At 45.8% G+C, this 24,455-nt stretch overlaps 1 protein-coding gene across 5 annotated transcripts in view; it reads left to right on the top strand.

Annotated features, from left to right (window-relative positions):
• USP15 (ubiquitin specific peptidase 15) overlaps positions 1–24,455 on the top strand; it is a 709,686-nt gene that overhangs the window by 344,355 nt on the left and 340,876 nt on the right. For 4 of the 5 annotated variants that reach the window (XM_069629847.1, XM_069629849.1, XM_069629848.1 and 1 more), the window contains 3 exons: positions 4,823–4,996; positions 6,591–6,749; positions 6,836–7,060. In XM_069629847.1, coding sequence (XP_069485948.1) covers positions 4,823–4,996; positions 6,591–6,749; positions 6,836–7,060 — 558 coding nt within the window. Of the gene's footprint in view, positions 1–4,822; positions 4,997–6,590; positions 6,750–6,835; positions 7,061–24,455 lie in introns of those variants that run through there. The other variant, XR_011281918.1, reaches the window with a different exon arrangement.

Here is a 24,455-nt window from a genome sequence, read left to right as displayed (position 1 = left end):
CGAGACCTTCAGTGGTGGGCCTGTCAGGAGAACATTCTGAAAGGAGAACAGTTTTGGCAACCCTGGCCGGAGATAACAGTAGTCACGGATGCCTCACTCACGGGGTGGGGAGCCCACGCCAAGGACTTGACCATCAGCGGTCGTTGGTCTCCATCGGAGTCCAGACTACATATCAACCTGTTAGAGCTGAGAGCCATCAGACTTGCGCTGAAGGCGTTCCTGCCAGCTGTACAAGGGAAAAAAGTCCTGATAATGACGGACAACACATTGGCCATGCATTACCTCAACAAAAGAGGAGGCGTAGGATCACTACCCCTGTGCAGAGAGGCGATGCAGCTCTGGTTTTGGGCAATCCAAGAAGGAATCTCTCTATCGGCAGTTCACCTAGCCGGAGAGAAGAACTTGACAGCGGACGCTCTGAGCAGGCAGAGCACAGTCTCCCACGAGTGGGAACTAGCTCAGGAAGTCCTTCAAGAGATCTTCGCCCTTTGGGGAACCCCTCAGGTGGATCTGTTCGCCACCAGCGTCAACAGGAAATGCGATCTGTTCTGCTCAAGGGAATTTCCCCCAAGAGGAGCTCTGGGAGACGCGTTCATAGTGGACTGGGAGTTTCCGCTTCCGTACGCGTTCCCACCGGTCCCTGTCATTCCTCAAATGATCAGGAGGTTGAGAAGATTCTGGAGACCATGATCCTAATTGCCCCGGATTGGGCCAGGAGAACGTGGTACCCGGACCTTCTAAACTTGTCCATCTGCCCTCCAATTCGACTTCCACTCAGAGAGAACCTACTCTCACAGAAGGGAGGTCAGGTTCTCCATCCAGACATCAAAACCCTCAACCTTCACGCTTGGCTTCTGAAAGGTTGAGGTACAAGGATTGGGACCTCCCTGATGATGTTATGGAGGTGTTGCTCTCGGCAAGGAAGCCAGCAACAAAGTCTTTATACCGCTGCCGTTGGAACAGATTTTGCAGCTGGTGTAGAGAACAGAATATCGACCCTTTTTCATGTGGTACACCAATGGTTTTGTCCTTCCTTCTATATTTGCCGAATTCAGGCCTTCAAGTTGGCACCATTAAGGGCTATCTCGCAGCGCTATCCATCTTTAAGCGCACTGCGGAAGAACCATCCTATTTCAAATTACCCTTGGTAATACAGTTTCTAAAGGGGTTAACTAATGTTTATCCCCCAAGACCATTCCCAGTTCCCCTATGGGATTTAAACTTAGTACTAACTTTCCTGATGGGCACACCTTTCGAACCTCTCCATTCTTGTTCGTTAAGATTCCTTACCCTTAAAACTGTTTTATTAATAGCACTTACATCTGCTAGAAGGGTGAGCGAATTACAAGCTCTTTCTTGTAAACCCCCTCACACAATATTTTACAAAGACAAAGTTGTCCTGCAAGTGAAGCCTAATTTCCTCCCAAAGGTGGTTTCGGAATTCCATATCACTCAGAAGATTACCCTACCATCTTTCTATCCTCCTCCTCATCTGGGGAAAGAGGAAGAGAGGTTACACAGGCTAGACCCTAGAAGGGCTTTAAGTTTTTACATCAGTAGACTAGCCAGGATAAGACAGGCAGACCAGCTGTTTGTAGGTTACACAGGTCACAAGCTGGGGTTACCAATAACTAAGCAGACCATTTCCAGATGGATCATTCTAGCCATTCTGGAATGTTATAAACTGGCAGCGAAAGAGCCCCCTCAAAACCTTAGGGCTCATTCGACCAGAGGTATTGCAGCTTCATCGGCCCTCAAAAGAGGTGTGCCGGTTAAAGACATCGGTGCGGCCGCTACATGGTCGTCTGTCCATACCTTTACACGATTTTACAACTTGGATTCCTCCTCCAGTCAAGAGACTAGGTTTGGAAGGGCTGTACTGCATTCTATTCATCAATAGAAGACAGCATGAAATCAGTACTCCCTCCTCCGATAATAGAATACTGCTATGGGAGCCTATCTAAGATGAGGAATACGTCGGAGGACACAATCCCTTCGAAGAACAAGTTACTTCTTACCTTGTAACGTTCTTTCGACGGGATGTTCCTCCGACGTATTCCTCATCGACCCTCCCATCCATCCCCGCAGTTCTACTTCCCTTGTTGTTGCAGCTTACGCTCCTTCAGGGTGATTAGTCTAGTCCAGAAAGAATTATTGTGGGCTACAAAACGGAACTGAGCAACGGACGCTGCGCGCAGCCTTTATAGGCAGGATGACGTCGATACGGCGGCTGTCGAGGGACATCGACTCGGGGGACGTCGACGCGCAGCGCCCTCTAGAGAAAAAAATTTTCCGAGGCCAGCAGAGCTGGAAGGAGCTATCTAAGATGAGGAATACGTCGGAGGAACATCCCGTCGAAAGAACGTTACAAAGTAAGAAGTAACTTGTTCATCTTCATTAGTTCTTTCATCTTATTTACTAGCAGGTGCATACAATGCTCTACTGGTCTGTCAACATAACAGTAGTATAGCCCACCCTTGTGAGGAACAGTGCAAGTACCTTCAATATGCCCTTGGTAGTTTAACCTTTGATGGGGAGGGCCTCCAGATATCGGGGCACATAGTTGCAAGATGTATTTTTTGCCGGATCTTGATGGGTCTAGTGGTCGGACTATATCCATGCAAATTCATTGAAGGGGCCAGTTATCTCCCCAAATCCAGCTTCTGCTCGGCTTGTCGGCTCAACGGTCTTACTGAGCCCTCATTTACAAACAAGTTATACCATGTGCCATGTTTTAGAATGAAGGCAGTGTTGGCAAGGTTCAGCAGAAGAAGCCTCACTTTTCCTGGTAGTCCCAATCTATTACGTCTGCTCTTACATATAGGTACTGACTTTGGGGCATGCTTCTAGAAGTCTTTTCTGGTATTTCCACTTTCAGTCCAGTCTACCTAGGCTTGGTCCAGAGGAAGTATTGTCACTTCATCAGCATATAGATCACAACAGGCTGCTCCTGTGGTGACTGGTGGGAAGCCAGCCATACTTGTCTCACCTCTTGGATGGCAATAGAGGGGAAGCTCTGTTTCGGGTCAAATGTATCCCACTTGAGTCATAGAGACAGTTAAAGGATTTCTTATTTTAATTGTGTGGCATAAGTCCTCCTCCGCCCCTTATGCCCCTCTCTCCCTCATCTCAATTTGACCCTCCCCGCTCACCCACGCATCCAACGCCCCTAGTTAGTGCTAGTGAATGCTGACCACTACTGTGTGTATGCTGATTTATGATGCAGATGGTGAACTAAGGTGATGGATGTCTAATCTCCCTTAGTGACTGACTAAATGTCCCCACTCTATCCAACGGTTAATATTCTAGCAGGAATGTAGGCAGTGCCTTGCAGTAACTCTAACTGGACTTGGGCTATCCTTGCACGTCCACAATCACCTCTCCCTCTCTACTCTGACTACTTCCCGTTCACTCCTTTCTGATATTCCTTCAGTCTGTATTTCCTCTTGGTCTTGCCTTTCTCTCGCTCTCTCCTTTTCTCTCTTTCTCCTTTTCTCTCCCCTTCTCTCTCTCTCTCTCTCCCCTCTTCTCTCTCTCTCCTTCTCTCTCTCTCCCCTTCTCTCTCTCTCCTTCTCTCTCCTCTCCTTCTCTCTCCTCTCCTTTTCTCTCCCTCTCCCTCTCTCCCCTTTCTCTCTCCCCCTCTCTCCTTCTCTCTCTCCCTCTCCCCCCTTTCTCTCTCCCTCTATCCCCTTTCTCTCTCCCCCTTTCTCTCTAGCATTTTCGTATTTGTCATTTATATAGCAGCTTATGCCCGGTTTCACTTCTTGTTCCACTCTCCTCTTACTGCTTGCCCTTCTGGGTTCTTTGCTCAGGCCTATGGCCCCTGCCATGAAATAGACTTGCGAGATTCTCATAGAGCTATGGCATATGATCCCAGTGGTCTGCAAACAAACAAATTGGCATTAGGGGGTATATGGGGGTGCAAGTATAGGTGCCTTCTTTGCAGTCTGTCCCCCTGAGCGGTAGGACTCGTTGTGATGCATTTCCCATCTCCAGCTGTGAGTATGTATCTTGTAAAACATGCAATGCTAGCAAGCCCCCTGGCCGATGCAGGGGGGCGGTGGGAGTGGTTACTTATCTCACCATCCCAAAGCCCCAGCACACCAGATACTGATTTACTACCTTTTAGGATAAACTGTGCAAACCTCTCCAAGTACCATAGCTCCCTTGACTGACGAGACCTGGATTCCCTCCAGGAAAGACTCATGTTTCCCTAGACACAGATGCAACTGTGGACCCATTGCTCGGAGAGTGACACTTCCTGAATTCCCATTGGATGTTGAGGCTCAAAGTAGTTGGTAACAGGAGTCTGGTTTTATGTAACTCTCCATCTGGGTACACTTGCATTGCTGGTCGCCTGGGTGTGCATGAGGGAGGAGGAGTTGCTGGTAATGGATGAGTTCAGCTGTGCCCCTATTTGCATGCGGGAAGCTTGAACTGAAGCAATGTAGCCAGACCGCAGCTGGAAGCTTTGGAGGGCTATTAGGAGGATGCCCTGACTATTTGGACACTGGTCTAAATATTTGCAATTTGGGCTGGTGAAAATGAATTGCTACCTTGCTCCATGGTTTTTAAGTATTAAATAGATCAAATGTCAGGCAATTGTGCTTAACAATTCATTTGAGATAATGGAATGCTCCTTGTATATTTCCAAAAGTGCTATTGGTCACGTGTTTATTGTGAAAGCGAGGCACGAGCATCATCAGAGACATAACTAAATGAGATGTTTGCAAATGTGTTTGAAAAGTAATAGTTTCATGTACAGAAATAGTTGGGAGTATGGCTCTGTGTTGTACATTATTATGTCTGTTTCTTCCTTCAGTGTTTAAGCAACACCCCTCCTCTCACTGAATACTTTCTCAATGACAAGTACCAGGATGAGCTAAATTTTGATAATCCTTTAGGAATGCGAGGTGAAATAGCTAAATCGTACGCCGAGCACATCAAGCAAATGTGGTCAGGAAAATACAGCTATGTAACGCCAAAAGCTTTTAAGGTTAGTATCGAGTCTGTAATGCAATTACCAACTCTATATTCAATGTTGCTTCAAACTGTCTTGCTCTGATGTCTACAAACGTGTCATGCTTGGTTTGTAATGTCTTTGTATTAATCATAGAAGGGGCTTTACACTTTTTTCCACTAATCAGTTAATTTTAAGAACTTTTGGTAAAAGGGAGTCTTCAACTTTTTCGTTTTGTAGACCACTGCGACCGTGTCTCCTTTGAAATCTTTAGTGTTTTCCATGTGCAGAACTTTACATGTGATAATCATGATGGGGAGGTTTCAACAAAAAAATGCTATATATCTGTCTGTGATAAACAAATAAAGCATGTGAATGATAGATTTTTTTTTATCATCCTCCGACCCCCAAGTTAATGTTTCGTAGAGCTCCAGCATGTTTCTACTATTGCCAAGATTACTATGCTATGCCTTCCCAAAATGTTTTCCCAAAGCTCAAGACAGGACCATTTGTACCTCTGCTCATCTTTTTTGGGCTTAAAAAGGCAATGGTTTATGTTGCTGGCCTACTACGTTAGATTTATGCCTGTCGTGAAAGGTCACGAGAAGTGCTGTGCCAGTTTATTAGTTATCACTGGTGGTGTTCTACGTCAAGACTAATCCGACCCAGGCATCAAAGACCGAGATGACGCGAGCTGCCGGGTTAGAATTGAAATGTCAAATAGGGTCATTGACCATCGCACTCTTTATTTTGACCCCAAACTCATTGGATCGTTTTAACAAAATCTATAATTGCAATTTTTGTTACTGCACGTGTTTATTTGTTTATGTAGTTGGATTGTAATTATTCTGAATATGCTTGTTTCATGTGTTGTATTAATTTTCGACAACCTTATAGTTGTCCGCTAAAGGCTGAGCTCAGCACACTACAGCAATAGAACCCTAATGGATTGCTCTGCATTAAGAGATGTACCTAAGAAATTTTGCACATGTGGAAATATGGTGGTTAAACGCAAATTTGCATTGTGCAACACCTCTAAATCCAGCTTTATATCTCTACAGCGGTGCGTAACTAATTGATGAACATCTGTATATTTAGGCATTAATATTTCCCTGCCCATAAAACAAGCATTCTAATAGATCTGAAAAGAAATTGTGGATTAGGTCTTAATTTGGTAGCTGAAACTACAGGGACTAAGAAAGCAAAATCCCTGCCTCTGTCTCCCTGGTAAGTGAATCCATACTTTACTTATTCTCCGACATTGAGCAGAAGCTCTTGCATTGAGTGAGGACAATTTGAATTGTCACCGTAAAATGTGTAGCAATACCCCGAAACTCCCCACCACAAGATAAATCGGCAGAGAAAATACTTGCCACACAACCATCTTACAAAGCAACTTCCCTGCAATGATAGCTTCATTAAAGCGGACTTCATGGGTGCAAGTTAGCTTTGCTGCATTATGCTTGAAATTACCTTTAGCCACCAAGCAGGCCTCTCCTTCATTTAGCTCCAAGATGCAAGTAATGGAAAGTCACGCTTAACAAAAGACCAGAAATGGCAATATGTACGCGCCAGCACGAGTATCTAAAATAGTAATTGTTTTCTTCCTCCCACTTTCACTCTCCGTTAGACACAGGTGGGACGTTTCGCACCACAGTTTTCTGGCTATCAGCAGCAAGATTGTCAAGAGCTGCTAGCATTCCTCCTGGACGGGCTGCATGAGGATTTGAATCGTATTAGGAAGAAACCCTATATCCAGCTGAAAGACGCAGAAGGAAGGCCCGACAAGGTACCGCTCTCTGACGCCCATCTCAGGTAGTTCTTTTCCTGGTGCTTGCTACAAGATTGTAAAAAAATGTTTTCTTTTAATTTCAGATAGTGGCAGAAGAATCCTGGGAAAACCATATAAAAAGAAACGATTCCATCATTGTAGATATTTTTCATGGCCTTTTTAAGTCCACCCTTGTCTGTCCTGAATGTGCAAAGATTTCTGTAACGTTTGACCCTTTTTGTTATTTAACGCTGCCTCTTCCTATGAAGAAAGAACGCTCTTTAGAAGTATATTTGGTTAGAATGGACCCGCTTGCCAAACCTATGCAGGTGAGGAGGTCTTTCTTTTTTTTATTCTTGCCTGAGAAAATGTTCACTTGTGTTTAAATGCTGTGGCAAGACAAATGTAATTGTGAAGCTAATGCAAGTTCATATCTTAAGGAAATCCTATAAATTAAATGAAACCATGGTGAGTTAATTTGCTATTTGGAAACCTGGGACCACAGTCGAGCACAAAGGGAACCTTCATAGATACTTATCAAATACTGCCTTTCCACCCACAAAGAAGCCGGAAGTGCTTCATTCATAATTCTTCATCTGCTTGACCAGGTAAAGATTACATACAGGATTTCACAGTCCCTTGGCATGTTCTTCCACCACCCATAAGATTATTCTCCTATACAACATACAGTCTGGAGTCCTCCACCTAAACCATCCTCCAGACATGTGCAGTCCCTGACCCGTCAGACGCTGGAGACTGGTTCCGTCCCCCATCTTTCTCGGGGTGGCTAATGGGGGTTAATTTACTATGGATTCACCATTGCTTAATGATGACCCTGCTGAGGATCTCATCAGTATAGATGGTTCTTAGTGTCATACCTTTTTCTCTTTCTGTACTCCCATGCTCATAAGTAGCCACATGCCATTAACAGCATTTGACCCACAAGGCTCACTGAACTGGTCATTAACCATTGTCTTTGTGAATTTCTTTTTCAAATATCTGAATGGGAATGTGACACGATTCCCCCCTCAAGGAAATATTTGTTTTCCTTTTGCATTCCGCGGATGTGGTGAGTGGAGAAGTAAAAAGGATGGTTGATAGCAGTTTGAGATGCAACAGTTTTGTAGGCCCGGGGATACCCACTTTGTAATGTATAAAGTACACTCCCAACTGCCAGCCATGTTCGATTCCATGCTAGTCTGCGCACAGTGTTCAATCGCTGCAATAAAAAAAAGCTTTTAAGCCACAATTATTCCGAAATTGGAGCTACTAGTGCCACTTTTTGAGACCCCCTCAATCCTTTTCTTTTCCCCTATATTTGTCTGCTCTTTGATTTCTTTTTTTGTGGCCAGAGTGACTTTTCCTGAAGTCCTCCTTCCATTGGGCTCCTTTGTACCTTGTAGAATGTATATGGTGTGGGGTCTCCCTTAAGGAATCCAGTACCAGGGGTGCCTCTGAGGCTCCCCATTTTTGCTGTTGGAAGATGTTATCACCCTACTCAAGAGTTAGGGAGTAGGTTGGTGGCAGCTATACTTTACTGAGAACACTGCGCGCAGGGTCAGCGTTACTGTGCTAGGCAACATGCTTTACCTATTGACCTGACATGCATACATGTACACTTGGAAACCATCCCAGTTATATATAGCTCGACCAGAACAGAGCCACCTAGCTAACCCTTATCCCAGTGGCAATTGGTTGCCTTACAGCCAAAGGGCATTCTTATAATGATTTGGACCAACCATGTGTACATGGTTCATGAACTTTTCCCAACATGGATCCATTCCCTCCTTCTATTGCTATGTTAACAGCATATTTGTTTTAATGCATTGCTTTGATAAAGCCCTGGTGGGTGAAACTGATGGCCATACAGTTGGCAGATTCTTGTAACCTTTGTATGTAATGTAATAGTTGAAACTCACTAACATCGCGAGAACCTTCTCTGTATGTGTGAATTGGTACAATCCTTTATGATGATAAACCAACAACACAGCTCACTTGTAGACCACACTATTGGATGTTGGAGCACATGTGTCTGGGATGAAACATTACATACCTTCTTAGATATATGTAGCACTTGGTTGTGCGCTACTTGCCAAACAGCTGCTGCTCCATCACAACACTAAATCAACAATAAGAGGCGCAGTCATGGTCTGACACTCACCCCTCATTAACATACTTTAGTTTTGGCTTCACCATGGTGCAAGCCATTTTACGGCATTGGAAGCCCCAGTACATTTTTGGTAACCACTAGGGTACCAATGTTTTTTTAATTTTATGTAATTGATTGAAGTCCACTTAAATAATGGTGATGGGTTTGATCCTAGTTCCACTTTTACTATCTTACCCATATTGTACTGTTGACATATGATACACTACCTACAATATATTTGGACTGTTGAAGAAAAATGTGGCACAAACCAATCTTCATTGAGGGAAGCCATCATACTGCCCACCACCCTATTCTTCTTTCTCTTTACATGTACGAGCCTTTTGATAAATGCAAGACAAATAGTATATCAGTGAATTTGGTGCCACTAGGTGACCATTTTGATCCTACCAAAGTTACAGGGTGCAGGCAACATACCACCTTTAGCCACAGAACTAATTCTGGGGCAGTGTCTTGTAACGAGGATGATGGCTGGGTCTACACCTGACTTGCTTCTATTGATACATATTCGGCATGAAAGCTGGGAGCAGCTTCTTGTTTAGCAGCAGCATCTGCTAAAGCTATTTACTTTGGTAACATAATCAGATGGCTGAAACATGCACAATATGCTTTATTGAAGGACCTGAGGATGTAATGACATTTCTGATGCTTGTTAATCTGCTTAGAATCACATGCTGTGCATGTAGTCTGACATCTAGTGGTATTGCATCTTTCTTTGGAGGATCGAAAGGGGACGTCGACATGGGCGTGACTGTAACACTATCCCTAACATGATGTGGAGTGTACCAAAAATCCCTCATGCGTCGATGTCCCTCAGATTGTTTTTTCCACCCAACTAGTTGGACGTCTTATGCAGAGCTGGCAAGAGTTTATATTGCTCAACAGTTTCAGTTTCTTCATTGTCCCATGACCGATGGTGGTCTAGTCTTCGACTATTTCTCTTCGACTGCTTCATGGACCCCTACACCGTAAACATCCACTGCTGTTCGGCGACTGGTGCCTTGAACGATGTCTGTCGCCCGCGTGTCCTCGGTCCTCCGGCCAGGCCCATACACTAGGGAGAGTGGAGCCCCTGGGTTGATTCTTTCTCAGAATTCATTTCCTTTTCCCCCCCTCTCTGGTCTGGCTGCCTTTTTACCTCTACTATGGAGAGGACTCCATTTAAATTTTGTCCGTCGTGCAACGGAAAATACCCCTGGAAAGACACCCATTGCAAATGCAATAGGTGCTTACCTCGTGACCACGACAAGCGTTCCTGTAAGTCCTGCAAACTTTCGTCCTAAAACGTTAAAGATAGGTGGACAAAGCGGTGGGCGGCCTACGCAATGCAGGTCGAAAGTTGTTCCCCTATTGGCGCCATCACCTCGGATGACGAGGACTCTAGCGGCAGCCATTGCTCTGACCTGGAGGCCATAGACCTTTCTGTGCAACCCTCCGGTTCTCAGATGCCCGTCCCTGCCAAACAGACCACCGGTACTGTAATGGGGAGTTCACACCCCGGCGACAGGGGCACACACGCACAACCCAAGGAAAAGCACACAACCCCCAGAGTCTCCTCGACAGATATGTCGAAGAAGCACCAAACCCCAACAGGCCCACCGAAAACTTTGGTGCCCGCCGAACTGCATGGTCCAGCGCACTCCCTACAACCGTCTTCTTCGCATGCAACTGGGCATTCTACAAAAAAAGCACAAGTGCTGACACGCCGTCCAAGAGTGTGTCAGCTCATAAGGCTTCGGCGGTGTCGACAACCGCAACAACGCCAACATGCATGTCGAAAATCCATCATACAGCTGCCAAGAATGCGCGAGAGTCCAGTGGCTATTGTTTCGGCAGCAGAACAGCCCAGAAGCACCACCTCTCGTCGAGAGGAGTACTCTGAAAGCCCCTAGCCCCTCTGTAGGGCTTTAACTGGTACACCCCCTGCCCCCCAAACCTCCCTCAGAAGAGCCTTTCCCTTCTCCAGACCCCTCTGCTTCATCCCGGTGGACTAGGCAGAGGTTTGAAAATTATATGGATAAGATGTCACAATTCATAGACTAGAAATTGATATTGATGTTTTATTTTATAGAAAGATAGATTACTCCCAAGAGACCTAGGGAGGAGGACTCCTGCCCGATTCTACCAAAGCTGCAGGAGCTCCCAATTCAGACACGCACTCATCATGAGGAAGTATTCTGTGCCAGAAGAAATGTATAAAGAGACTTTTAGTCATGAGGACAATCCTTTTGGTCAGGACACAACTGACCAGTGCCTAGACTGGGGACAAGATCAACCAGCAGATGAAGGCACTTGGCTCTCACCCACAAATGGTATTTAATGCCATCCTAAAGAGGGCCGCAGACCACTTTCAGATCGCCACACATGAGGCTATTCAGGACTCTGATTTTGTTGAGGACATTCTTAAAGAAAAACCTCCCACAAGTCAAGCTATTCCTCTTCTGAACTCAATAAAGAAACACCTTGCTCCTTCCTTATTGTCTCCTTCCCTTACAAGGGCTGCCAACCCTTGGTTTGAGAAACTGTTTCTCCCCTCTCCATCTGACCCTATGTACAATCAAGGTCATGCCACACCAGACTTTCTGGTTGTTACAACCACCAGACAAGGGGTTGGCGTTCCACTGTCTATGGCAGAGGCTCCTCCCGATAAGGACTGCAAAAAACTCTATGCCCTTGGCAAGCATATTACCACGTCTGCAGCCTATACTCCCAGAATTGCAAAAAATAGTTTCTCGGTAGTTACAGCGACGTGCAATGGGGCCTGCTTCAATAAGGCCTCCAAGAGGTCTCTGAACGCACACGATCATGCCTGCTGGCGGTCATCTGAGGGTAGATGGGTCACCCACAACTTTCTCAAGAACACATTAGACACTGTTGAAACGGCGGGACACACTCTGGCACAGGGATCACTCCTCAAGAGACACGCCTGGCTAAAATAAATCATGTTTCAAGCCGGAGACTCGGGCCTCCTTGTAAATTAACCCACATAGAAGAGTAACTTGTTTGGTAACGCTGTGGATGACGCCTTGGAAAATGCTAAATAAAAGAACATGAGACGCTGAAATCCCTCAACCCGATTATAGCCAAGCCTTCCCAACAGCGGGGAGGTGCAAACTCTCACTGTTCCTATTGAGGTCAGTCCTTCTACCGATCTCCACACGGGCAATATGGCGCAGGAGATACCCCATGGCCCTCCGGAAAAAGGTTCAGCTGGCAACAGCCAATATCAGCAAAGGGGACAGCGCAGAGGCAAGGGTAGAGGCAGAAACTCCATCCAAAGAGGCTCCCCGGCCTCCATCAAAATGACTTGCCAGTCCGGGTCGCCTCCCATGCCTCCCCGGTCGGAGGACGGTTGTCATTCATTCACGCAATGGAGGGGATCACATCAGACCAGTGGATACTCAAGAACGTCGCTCACGGTTATTGCATCGAGTTCCGGCTACCTCGATACCATCCACCAAAGAGCAGACGCCTATGATATATGTTGTTTATAACACACTTAATACCCAGAGGTTTCTAAGCGCTGTCCCGGGGATCGGACCTGTGGTGCTCTGAGTCGTCCTGCTTCCAAGGTGAGCACGTTGCCCTAGAGCTATCCTCCCGAGAGCTATCACCAGCACACCTGCAAATCCTGCTGGAAGAGGTGCAGATACTTCAGGAAAAGGGCACCATAGAAGTTGTTCCCATTCACCAGGTAAACAAGGGTATTTATTCAGTGTACTACCTTGTACTTAAGAAAGGATCTCACAATGCGCCCAGTGAGCATATTTGTCAAACCGCAAAAGTTCAGAATGACAACATTGCAGGAAGTAATCCCTCTGCTGGTGCAGGGGGATTACATGGCAACATTCTATATGAAAGATGCATACTTTCATATTTCAATGTTGCCAACGCACAGAAAGTACCTAAGGTTCATGATGGAGGATATGCTCTATCAGTTCAAGGTTCTTCCCTTCGACATTGCCTCAGCTCCACGGGTGTTCACAAAGGTACTGGCAGTAGCAGCTGCTCACCTGCGCATGCAGTCCATGCCAGTCTACCCTTACCTCGACGACTGGCCAATAACGGAGGATGTGAACGGAACATGCCAAGCAAATACCCAGAAGACGGCAGCCAAGTCAAACAGTTTCTGGGGCCTCTAATTTGGACCAAAGACAGCCTAGCCTTTCCCATCCGACAGGGTTCAAAACATGCTGTTACAGATCCTCACTATCTAGCCAGTCACAAGGTGACCGTACACAAAGCCATGCAACTGTTAGGGTTGATGGGCTCCTGCATTTAGCTAGTTCCACACGCACGTCTGCGCATACGCCCCATGCAAGAGTGGCTCTTGAACCAATGGTGTCAGGCCAGCAACAATGGGACGATCTAGTGGCCTTCGTTCAGTCTCTGCAGTGGTGGTCAAGGGAAAACCTTCTGCAGGGGAAAACCTTCACCACCCCCGCAGTAGAAGTCACTCTCACCACAGACGCATCTCTGACTGGGGGTGGGGGGGTCTCACCTCCTTCATCAGACGGCGCACAGCGTGTGGGCTCCAGGAGTAGCAACCAACCACATAAACCTTTTGGAACTGTTAGCAGTGTTCAAGGCCCTGAAGGCATTCCAAACACACCTCCAGGGGAAGACAGTCCTAGTCCTCACGGATAGTACTACGGCCATGTATTACCTAAAAAAAACAAGGGGGCACTCACTCTCCGGGGCTATCCAAACTGTCACAGAACATATGCAAATGGGCCCTTAAACACAAGATGTTCCTCCTTTCACAACACGTTCCAGGTGAACTCAATCGTCTGACGGATGTACTCCGCAGAGACTTCCCATTACCCGCAGAGCACGAGTGGCAATTATACAGACATTGTTCTCAATGTCTTCGCAGACTGGAGCTTCCCGGAGATCGTGTTGTTCGCAACTCTGGAGAACGCACAATGCCAAGATTACACCTCCAGGTACCAGCAGAACCACTCCAAGGGAAAAGGTCTCTGGATAACCTGGTCAGGGAAATTTGTCTGACCCTCTGCCCCCCTTTGACTACCCTGCTCAACAGGATAGTGCTCAAGATGCACCAGGAACCTGTCCGAATGATTATGGTGGCTCCGATGTGTGCCCGACAACCTTGGTTCTCCCACCTCATGGCAATGTCAGTTTCCTCTCCCAAGAAGCTGCAATGCCCTTACAACGTGCTGTTGAAAGACAAGGGGAGGACACTACATCCATGCCCTCAAACTCTCAACTTGTCAGCCTGGCTCCTGAGGTCAGAGTTCGGGCACCTCCAACTCCCTCAAATATGTATGGACATACTTGGGGAAGTACGGAAACCCAACAATAGATATTGCTACACCAGTAAATGGAAACTCTCATCTGGTGTAGTGGCAAGAGCATCAATCAGATTGAATGCACACCAACACATATTGTCCTGTACCTAACTCACTGGCCAGATTCAGGCCTGGTTTTCAATTCTTTGAAGGTCCACTTAGCTGCACTTTCGCCATACGCCACGTCCCAGAAGAAAGTTTTGTGGTGTAAAATTCCTGTAATAAAGGCATTTATGGAGGGGGCAAAAAGAATGAATCCCCCCCTTTCCAACCCAGCTCCCGGATGGGCCCTGAACATTTTACTTACTAGACTAATGGGGCCTCCCTTTGAACCTATGCATAAGGCTAGTCTTAAAGCTCTCACCAACAAGACGGCCTTCTTGGTGGCGATCACATCAATAAGAAGAGTTAGTGAACTGGAAGTCTTTTCAGTTCAAGACCCATTAATGACAATTCACAAGGATAAAGTGGTCATGCGCACTCACCCACGATTTGCACCTACATTTATTTCAAAGTTCCATGTGAACCAGGCCATTGAACTACCCACCTTTGTTCCAGAACCCCACTAACGTGGCAGATGCCTCCACACACTAGATGTAAGAAAAGCAGTGATCTATTACCTGGAAAAGGCAAGACCACTAAGAAAGACAAACCAGTTTTTTGTGTCAGTGGCAGCTGGTAGGGAAGGGGACCCTGTCTCTAAATTAGCTATTTCAAAGTGGATCGTAAACTGCATCACATTGTGCTACTCTTGCCAAGAGAGATCTGCCCTTCACGCCTAAAGCATACTACTCAGGGCACAGGGGCTACCATAGCATTAATTGCAAATGTTCCTCTTGATTCCATTTGAAAAGCAGAAACCTGGAGTTCTGTACACACCTTTACACACTATTGCCTAGATACACTCTAGGTCTGATTCGCAGGTGGGACAAGCAGTGGTAAGACATCTCTTCGATACTGTTCCTTCACACATCCCACCACCATCTCTGGGTACTGCCCGCAGGTCTATGCACAGCATGTTATTCTAAGCAGATTAACAAGCATCGGAAGACCTGCATTACTACCGTAATAGCATTTCTGATGATTGTATCTGCTTAGATTCACATGTGCCCACCCTTTCTCCCCTCATGCCGTAGAAGGAACATAGACATCTTACACCTTCTCTCTTCTGTACTCACTCACGCTGACCATGAGGCTCCTTCATGGCAGAAAAAACACAATCCGAGGGACCTCGACTCGTGAGGGATTTTGGATACACTACACGTCGCTCTAAGGATTGTGTTACAGTCACGCCCATGTCGACGTCCCCTTTCGATCCTTGAAAGAAAGATGCAATACTCTGCGATTACCATTAGATGTCAGACTATATGCACGCATGTGAATCTAAGGAGATACAATCAGTAGAAATGCTATTATAGTGAGTAATGCGTGTCTTCTCGGTTCACTTACTAGTTCTGTTTACTTAGACATGGTTCACTGTCCTCCTACATCAGTAATTGACCAAGAAGGTCTTAGTTCAATCAGAGGACCTATGGCAGGGTTATCATCTTGCTTGCGGACTGATTATCTTCATTTGGGGCACTCTGGGCTGTATATATTCGGCTATAAGGTTGTTGTGCTCTGGTTCGGGAATGGGGCATTATTTTTTCCAGTGACTCTGCTGTTTGCATTGTATACAAGCACTGGGGCTCCTTGCACCAGTTCTCTGATAGTTCTGTAAACCCTCTGCCCTAACTGCTCCTGCCTTCCTACTGAAATCGCTGCCCCACCCTTCACTTCCTCCCCAGCCCCACCCTGGGAAGTCTGGCAATGGAGGTTCTGCAGCTGGACAGCCATGAGTGTTTCCTTCTGTTCCTAACTGTTTAGATCGATTGCTAGAATCTGCCTGGGGGGACAGATTTTAGGAGGCCACCCTAGTTATTGTGATCAGGGAACTCTGAGAGGTTAGCCATAAACCAATCAAGGTAGCAATGGCGAACAGTCAAGGCTATTCTCAGGAGAGTGAGTGTGATCAGGGGCCCTCAATTAGTCCACGCAATATAATACACAAGAATTCAATTTAGACAGGTAAGTGGGGAAAATAGTTATTTATTCTAGGCTTTTTGCACACATGACAGGTGAAATTATCGCACAATAATAAACGTATGCATTCACCATAGGTTCATAAATGCTTTTGTTATGAAGACGAATGAGTCTCAGGTAAGTCTTCATATAAGTATTTATTTAAGTAAAGGGATGAAAAGACCCCCCACAGCTGAGGACCTCTCTGCTCCAGTGCAAAGATACCAACTGACAAACATAGAACATTGAACAACATAAAAGCTCACAGGTTGGTTCTATGACATCACCAGAGCCACTTGAACCAGATTTACATAGCATTCTAATTTATGCCTATTATGCATTACTCTCTGAATAAGCAACTTCACAACACATCTCCCCTTTTTATTTTTAAAGATGCACTTGCATAACTCCATTCCTCACCTTTGACTCACCTCACCTCGGACCTCTCTTCACAGTAGCCACTCTATTTTTGTTCCAAACCTGACCACCATCTACTCGCACTGCACCTTTCATAACTGCAATTACTCTAACTGGGTCAGAATATAATGGCTTTCCCTTCCTCTTTACCACACCCTTCTTTATTCTTACCCAGTCACCTAGTTCCACATGTAATTCCTTCCTTCCTCTCTTCTTGTTTTCTCTCGCAACCCATTCACTCTTCTTCCTTTTCATAACATGTCTCACTTGATCAATAATCACATCCGAATCTCTGCTCCTCCCTAACCATGGAGGACATGCCATAGAGGACGGTTTTCTACCCCTCATTAACTCAAAAGGGGAGACAATCCAGTGACTGGGTGTGGCGCCATGCGCAAAGCCCACATTCTATTTTGAATGGTTACTAACTTGTCGATACCACATTGTTCACCCATTCGTACACTCTCCATCACACATCTATTCAACCTTTCTACCATTCCATTAGTTTCGGGATGATATAATGCTGCCCTCTTATGGTCTACTCCACACTTCTTTAGATATGCAGGGAACACACCTCCCACAAATTGAGTTCCATTATCCGTGAGAACGCTTTCAGGTAACCCTTCATTCGCAAAAATTTCCTGCACCACCTTCACCATGTTTTCTCCTGATATTTCACGAACAACCTTGAATTCTACCCACCTCGAAAATAAATCAACCACAAGCACCACATACTTTCCTCGTCCATATCCTAGCTCAACAGGACCTAAAATGTCCATTGCTATTTCACTCCAAACCTTAGTTGGAACACCTACATCAATGAGAGGTTGTTTTCTAGCTTCCACCCCTTCCCACTCTTGATGCAAAACTGACATTCTGCCAGTCGATTCTCAACTTCCCTGTCAAATCCCGGCCACCAATAATCCGATCTCAAAACCCCCTTGGTTTTGGTAATCCCGATATGACCAGCATGCGCTATGTCGATAATCCTTTTCCGTAACCCTGCCGGCACAACTGCTCTCCCCCACCTGAACATAACACCATCGATAACAGATAATTCATCCTTTACCTCCCAATAAGGTCTTTCCTCCTTTGCCAATTCAGATTTGTTGGGCCATACGGACGTCAATACGTAAGCAATTACCCTGCTAAACATTACGTCCCTTTCAATCTCTGCTAACCACTCTTCTTTGGACACAATTCCTTCAGTGTTTACAAATACCATTTCCATTTCCATCTCCTCAATTGACCCTTCCTGGTCTGCAACTTTCACCCTTGAGAGATTGTCTGCTAACTTGTTCTCCTTCCCGGGAATCACTTCCATAGAAAATGTGTGCTCCTGCATCCTGGTAACCCACCCGGCTACCCTGCGTGACACCTTATCCAAACCTTTACTTTCGAAAATAATCTTTAGGGGCTTATGATCCGTGCGTAATATACATTTCATACCCCACACAAAATTCTTGAACCTCTCAACTGCCCAATAACATGCTAGAGCTTCCTTCTCGAGTACAGAATACCTTAACTCCGCACCTTTCAAGCCACGTGATGCATGCGCTATCACTTCTTCTGAACCATCATCCTGTTTTTGTGAAAGTACTGCACCCAGACCGCCCTCACTGGCATCTACTGTGATGATGGAACACCTTTTTGTATCAAAACACCCTAACGGGCGGGCCATATCAATCTCTTGTTTGATCCTTGCAAATTCCATATCACACTTTTTGTTCCATATGAACTCAGCACCCTTTTTTAGAATCTTCCTCATTTCCAATACCTTGGATGCATAATTCATGACGAACTTTTGATAGAATTCCGTCATGCCCAAAAATGACCGCAGTTCACTTTTATTGGTTGGCTTTTCGATCATCTTTATCGAATTTACAATGTTCTCCTTGGGTTTCACCCCTTTATGTGAAACTTCATGGCCTAAGTAATCAACTTTTGAAACCACAAATTTACACTTTTCCTGCCTTAACGTGACCCCTCTCTCCTCAAAAATTCTCAACACCTCGAGCAATCTTTTGTCATGTTCTTCCAGCGGTTCCCCACATACTAAAACATCATCTTGGAAACAAAATACCCCTTTCACACATCTGAGCAACCGATCCATCACTTTTTGAAAAACCGACGAGGCCGATGCTAATCCAAAAGGCATCCTTCTAAACTGAAAAACTCCCTCGTGAGTGATGAAAGCAGTATATTTTCTGCATCCCTCCTCCAACTCAATCTGGTGATAAGCTGAGGCCATATCCAATTTTGAAAAAAAATTTCCCCCGCCCAACCATGGTTAACATTTCACACATGTTTGGCAAAGGGTGCCTGTCCACCATTACACATTTGTTGAGTTCACGCATGTCTATGCACAATCTTAGATCCCCTGAGCTCTTTTTAACAACTACTACCGGGGACACCCATTCAACACCTCCTGCCTTCTCAATTACACCCAACTGTAACAACTTCATCAACTCCTTTTTGACCCCTTCCCTTAAGGACAATGGTACTGGCCTGAGTTTCGCAACCACGGGTGTACTATTTCGCTTTAGTACAATTTGGTGTATAAAACCCTTCACTTTCCCCATATTCCCATTGAACACACCTCTGTGCTTTTCTGCATATTTGCATGACTCTACACATGGTTCTGACACCTGGAAAACCTGCTCAACTTTGTTGGAATCTAGCCTGATGGCCAGATTTTTCTGCTCCCTCCATCCTAATAAGGTCTGACCCCTTTTTGTTATATAAACCTTGCCATTACATTTGCGTCCCTTGAACTCAAATTCGCTCCAGACATACCCCAATAAGTCAATCTTATCTTGATTATAACCACCTGGATTTATATCAGGTTTAGATAAACTGGACACTTCTCCTTGCATGTCTTTCTCAAACACACTTTTAGGCACTAATGTAATTTTTGACCCAGAATCTGCCATCATGGATATCTCATGCCCGTTCACTTTAACTAACGCATACGGACGCTCACAATCATCCATGTTTTCGCTCTCCGACACAACATTAACTGTATTAATAACAACATTCTGCAATGGAATGGACATTTCCTCCTCAGATGATCTCCCATCTTCTTCTTCATTCACATATAAAACTTTCCTTTGATTAGTCTGTCCAAATTGAAAGTTTTTACAGCAATTCGCATAATGCCCCTTCCTTTTACACCTAGCACATGTAGCCCTGCGACCCGGGCATACAACAGATGATGCAAAATGTGTGTTGCTAGCACATCGGAAACATAGTCTTTCCTCCTTCTTCTCAGTCTTCTGCACTGTCTCTTGACCTCTTTTCTCCTCTATAACTCCACGACTTGACTGCCGAGTCCTGGACTTTTTCTTTGGCTTCCCATCAGTTACACTTAAGACTTCGGATTTGTTTTCCTTTGTTTCTCCCATCTCATTCTTAGATAACTTGGCTACACACGCTAAGGAATGTTCCACTCTTCTTGCAATGTCCAACACTTCATCTAAATTAGGCTCATCTCTCAGCCATATCTCCTCTCGAATTTTGTTTGCCCTGCAATGTGTCATAAACTGATCACGTATGTGTTCATCAAATTTCTCTTGAAATTTGCAAGACAAAGCAAGGTGTCTCAATGCCGTTACATATTCTTCCACCGATTCTCCAGATGCCTGCACACGCATGCGAAAGTTATAACGCTCCAATATAGTGCTGGTCTTTGGGTTGAAGTGCTTATCCAACTTCATCAAAGCCACGTCGAACTCGTTCATGTCATCTCCAGAGCCATCACCATGGGGTTGTGGAAGCGTCTCGTATACTCTTTGACCCTCATACCCCAAGAAATGTAGTAACAAAGCTAATTTCCTCTCACTTGAGTAAGATGTTCTCCCAGCTGCTCTCAAATAGTGCAAGAACCCCTTGCGCCATTGGGCCCATAAAATTTTAACAGGTCCTGGAATTGGCATAAAAATTGGTGGACCTGCGATGCCCGGTAATCCTGCCATGTTGCTGAGCAACTCTCCTAGCTGGAACAGTATACAGTTTCAATGAACACCTCTTGGCTTGTGAGAAAAAAAAACTCTTGGCCGTCTCTCCACGCTCTTCTGTTTGCAGTAGGCGCCCAGTAAAATTACAGTTCCTAGTTTTGCAACAGAAAACAAATTCTTCACTGGTAAAGATTTCACCGAGTATCAATGGACCACCATCATTTTTCTTCTGTATCTCGAATATTCATCAAATCAAACGGTAGATTGCACTGCTACTGTGTGTCCATCTGAACTTGCGTTTTATTTGTGCTGCACGTTCTTCACCGTGTATACGGTATTGTTCTGTGCTGTGCCCTGCCCACTGCCTGCCCGTCAAACACTGGGCGTCTTCGAGTTTACAACGCAGAATCGTTTCCGCACACAGACGTTGTGAGCCTTCTCGACACACACGGTTGAGCTGATTCTTCGCTTCTGCACTACGGGGCAGCAACTCAGGCTGCTGGGCTAACGCACTCCTCCCCGTTTTGTACGCACGAGTAGTTACTGTCCGGCCCCAAAAAGTTCTCGTATAAATACGACTGCACCACGGCCTCCGCGACGCTGGCAGGGCAACTCGCGCGTCACTTACTTGGCAGTGGGCGGCCGGCTCACTCTGGGGAACAGCATCCGGAACTCTCGTCCATAGGCCCCGCTCCAGCACAGCCCAGAAATCAGGCGGTCCGGACTCCAGACGACCAAGATCAGCAGGGAAGGCACGTTGCTGGGGCACGACGCCAAAAGCTCCCTCGGAGGCCACTCAACGCTAAGGAAAGCGGAGCGACTTACACACTGTGGACTGGTCGTGGGGGGTCTCCTAACATCCCATCCTCGTCGCCATTGTTATGAAGACGAATGAGTCTCAGGTAAGTCTTCATATAAGTATTTATTTAAGTAAAGGGATGAAAAGACCCCCCACAGCTGAGGACCTCTCTGCTCCAGTGCAAAGATACCAACTGACAAACATAGAACATTGAACAACATAAAAGCTCACATGTTGGTTCTATGACATCACCAGAGCCACTTGAACCAGATTTACATAGCATTCTAATTTATGCCTATTATGCATTACTCTCTGAATAAGCAACTTCACAACAGCTTTCAAATTACTTATTGAACACAAGAGGTAGGTAAAATGATACAGTAAATGATGGAACCAGTTGAAAAGTGAATTCCCCAATTTAAGCAGTCCAATCCCTAAGAAGAAAGGGGGTTGTGCCCAAAAGTCACAGGAGCCACAATGTATCACAGAATGAGCCTTTGCAGGTAAGTTATAATATACTTGTGTGGTGAGGGGATAAAATAATCTTCAATTTTACTAAGGTAAGTAAATAGTCTTTTGGATTTCAGGAGTTACTACCATCTCCGACAAGCAAACGACAGTGGAACCGAAGGGTGGGAGACAAAGGGACTGGTTCCCAGTGTTTTCCTATGGAGGACGGAATAGATCCACTCCAGTTACTTAGCCCACCACCCCCCCCCCCGCCCCTCCGGCTCTGATTTTCACAGAGAACATTGTGGATCTACTGGGGGTCACTGGAGGTTGGATTTCCCGCTGTTGGTCCAGTGAGACGTGCCCAGGAGCTGCAGGGGCATGGATTCTTCCGCTCGGGCCCAGATGCAAGATCCAGCTCCTGGCGATAGAGAGATGCAAGATTCACCAATGCAGGCATGTTCAGGACACTTCACTAGAAGGGGGAAAGCAAATTCCAGCAACTGTCTTCACACACAGACGTCCTTGCAGTTGCAGTTGGAGAAGCTTCTCTTGGACCAGTGACTTTTACCACATGCATGCGACTACCAAAGATTCAGTTGCAACCGTGGAACGGCGACGGTTCTGGTGAGGTAGCTGACGAAAGAGCTGGTTAGTTCACCGGGTGGTCCAGGGCCACATCCGAAGGTTCAAAACGGCTGGATCCTCAAGAGGGGGCCAAGACTAGTTGGTCCCACTCATCCAAGGGCTGCAGCACCGGTCAGGTTCTTCAGAGATGAGGTTGCCCAACTGGACTTCACAGGCTAGATGCAGGAAGGGATGCCAGGCCTCTTTAGGAGTCGTCTTCAGATCTTCTGTTGGGTGTTCTATGAGGCATTCTTGGCTCTAACGCTGATTTGGAGAAATGGCTGCAGGAGTCGTTCTTATCCAAAATCCATGTTCTATGTTATTATTTCATTAGTTCGATTTTTATAGGTCGCCTAACCAAAAGTTCGATTTGGTTTGCCTGATTTTTAGGTGTTCTACAAAAAATCCAAATCATGACATTTCTTTGCCTTCCATCCCACTCCCTCAGCCCCCGCAGCCTCCCTCCCCTCCCAAGACTTCCACACACCAAAACACACACAAACCCACACATGAACACCCAACAAACACACCCACATATCAAAGTACCCGTTCTCCGTCAAGGCCGCTTCCAGGTCCTGGTGTGCCTGTCAGCCCATGTGCGCACTTGTGTGCGTTGCAGAGGCTGACAGTTCAATTTAGAAAGACCACTATGTGCGGTCACAGTGGTCTTTTTAAATCGTTTTTCTTTTTGTTCATTTTTTTAAAAAAAGGTCTGTTGACCTAATACCAAAGTCCAGGCTGGAAGCAAGGCAAGTCCCAGCCAACCAATGATAAGTATCTGCACCATTCAAACAACCAGTCCACTCAGGAACAACTATTGGTTTCACTCATGCCCCGCACCTAAAGACTCTGGCACCGCAGATGTGGACTGGGACCAGACAGTCCCACCCCCTACCTGTGCCACTTTTTCAGGTTCTGGTCTCAAGTGTTCTTTGAAGCTAAACGGCACACTAACAACTTTGCTTGGCTCCACCCAATTCCCCTTTCTCCAATCTGCACCCTGGGATCTGTTGGTCATAAATGCTGGACTTCTCCTCCTACAGGTGTGATCGCTGAACACTTTTAACAATAGAGAGAACATTCTATCTTTAAAAATAAGCATAGTAGAACATATTAACCGTGCATATCTGGCTTTCAGTGTTAATTTATAACCAATTTAACCCTAAAAATGTACAGGAATTAGGTTTTGAAAATCGTTTCCTATACAGTGCAGGTTAAGAATAAAGAAAAGCAAGGAAACAAATAAGCAAGCATCTAAAACATGGAGAAGTGATGTCCCTTTTAAAGCAGTGTGTCGCTGTGTCCTAGAATGCATTGTGTTGGAGTCAGTTTCATGGATGCACTGTTTTTCTGCCTATCCACTAGCCCCTTGCTGGTCATGCCATTTTTATGGCATATGGAGAATGTTCTCATTCTCAATCATAGTTAAGGCAGGCCGATGTCCTTTTAGTGTCCACCTTGTCGACAAAACAGTGCACTTTTCAGTGGCAAGTTGACCAGCAACCTCAATAGGCCAGTGAAGCACCTCTCCCCTTGCTCCTACAGCACCTCCATTTCCTCCGGTTAGACCAAAGGAATCAAAACGTAACTGGGGATACATTTGGACGAACCTGCTGAACCATCTTTTCATTGCAAGTTCCTGAGCACACCACCTAGGCATGCCACACAAACAAGACGGCATGAACTCCAGGACATGGCAATATTGGCTTCGACTATTTGTGCCAGTCTCACCAACTGACGCCTCTGAGCTCTTTGTGGAGGTACAGGAAAGAGTGCCCATCCTTCGATTCATGCCTCCTGAGGCTATCATTGTGTTTTTGAATTGCAGTAGCCAAATGATCCTGTGTCCACTCATCCTTCTGGTGTCCGCTCTCCTGCAACCAGTGATGGGCCCTTTTCATTCACCTACAGCGGTGGTACGTACGATGGGACAAA

The sequence above is a fragment of the Ambystoma mexicanum genome, chromosome 12 (assembly GCF_040938575.1).
Source record: "Ambystoma mexicanum isolate Mex_15411 chromosome 12, UKY_AmexF1_1, whole genome shotgun sequence".
In the NCBI taxonomy this organism is placed as follows: Eukaryota; Metazoa; Chordata; class Amphibia; order Caudata; family Ambystomatidae; genus Ambystoma; species Ambystoma mexicanum.
Note: the sequence above shows the minus strand (reverse complement) of the source record. Positions and strands in the feature narration are given on the sequence as shown.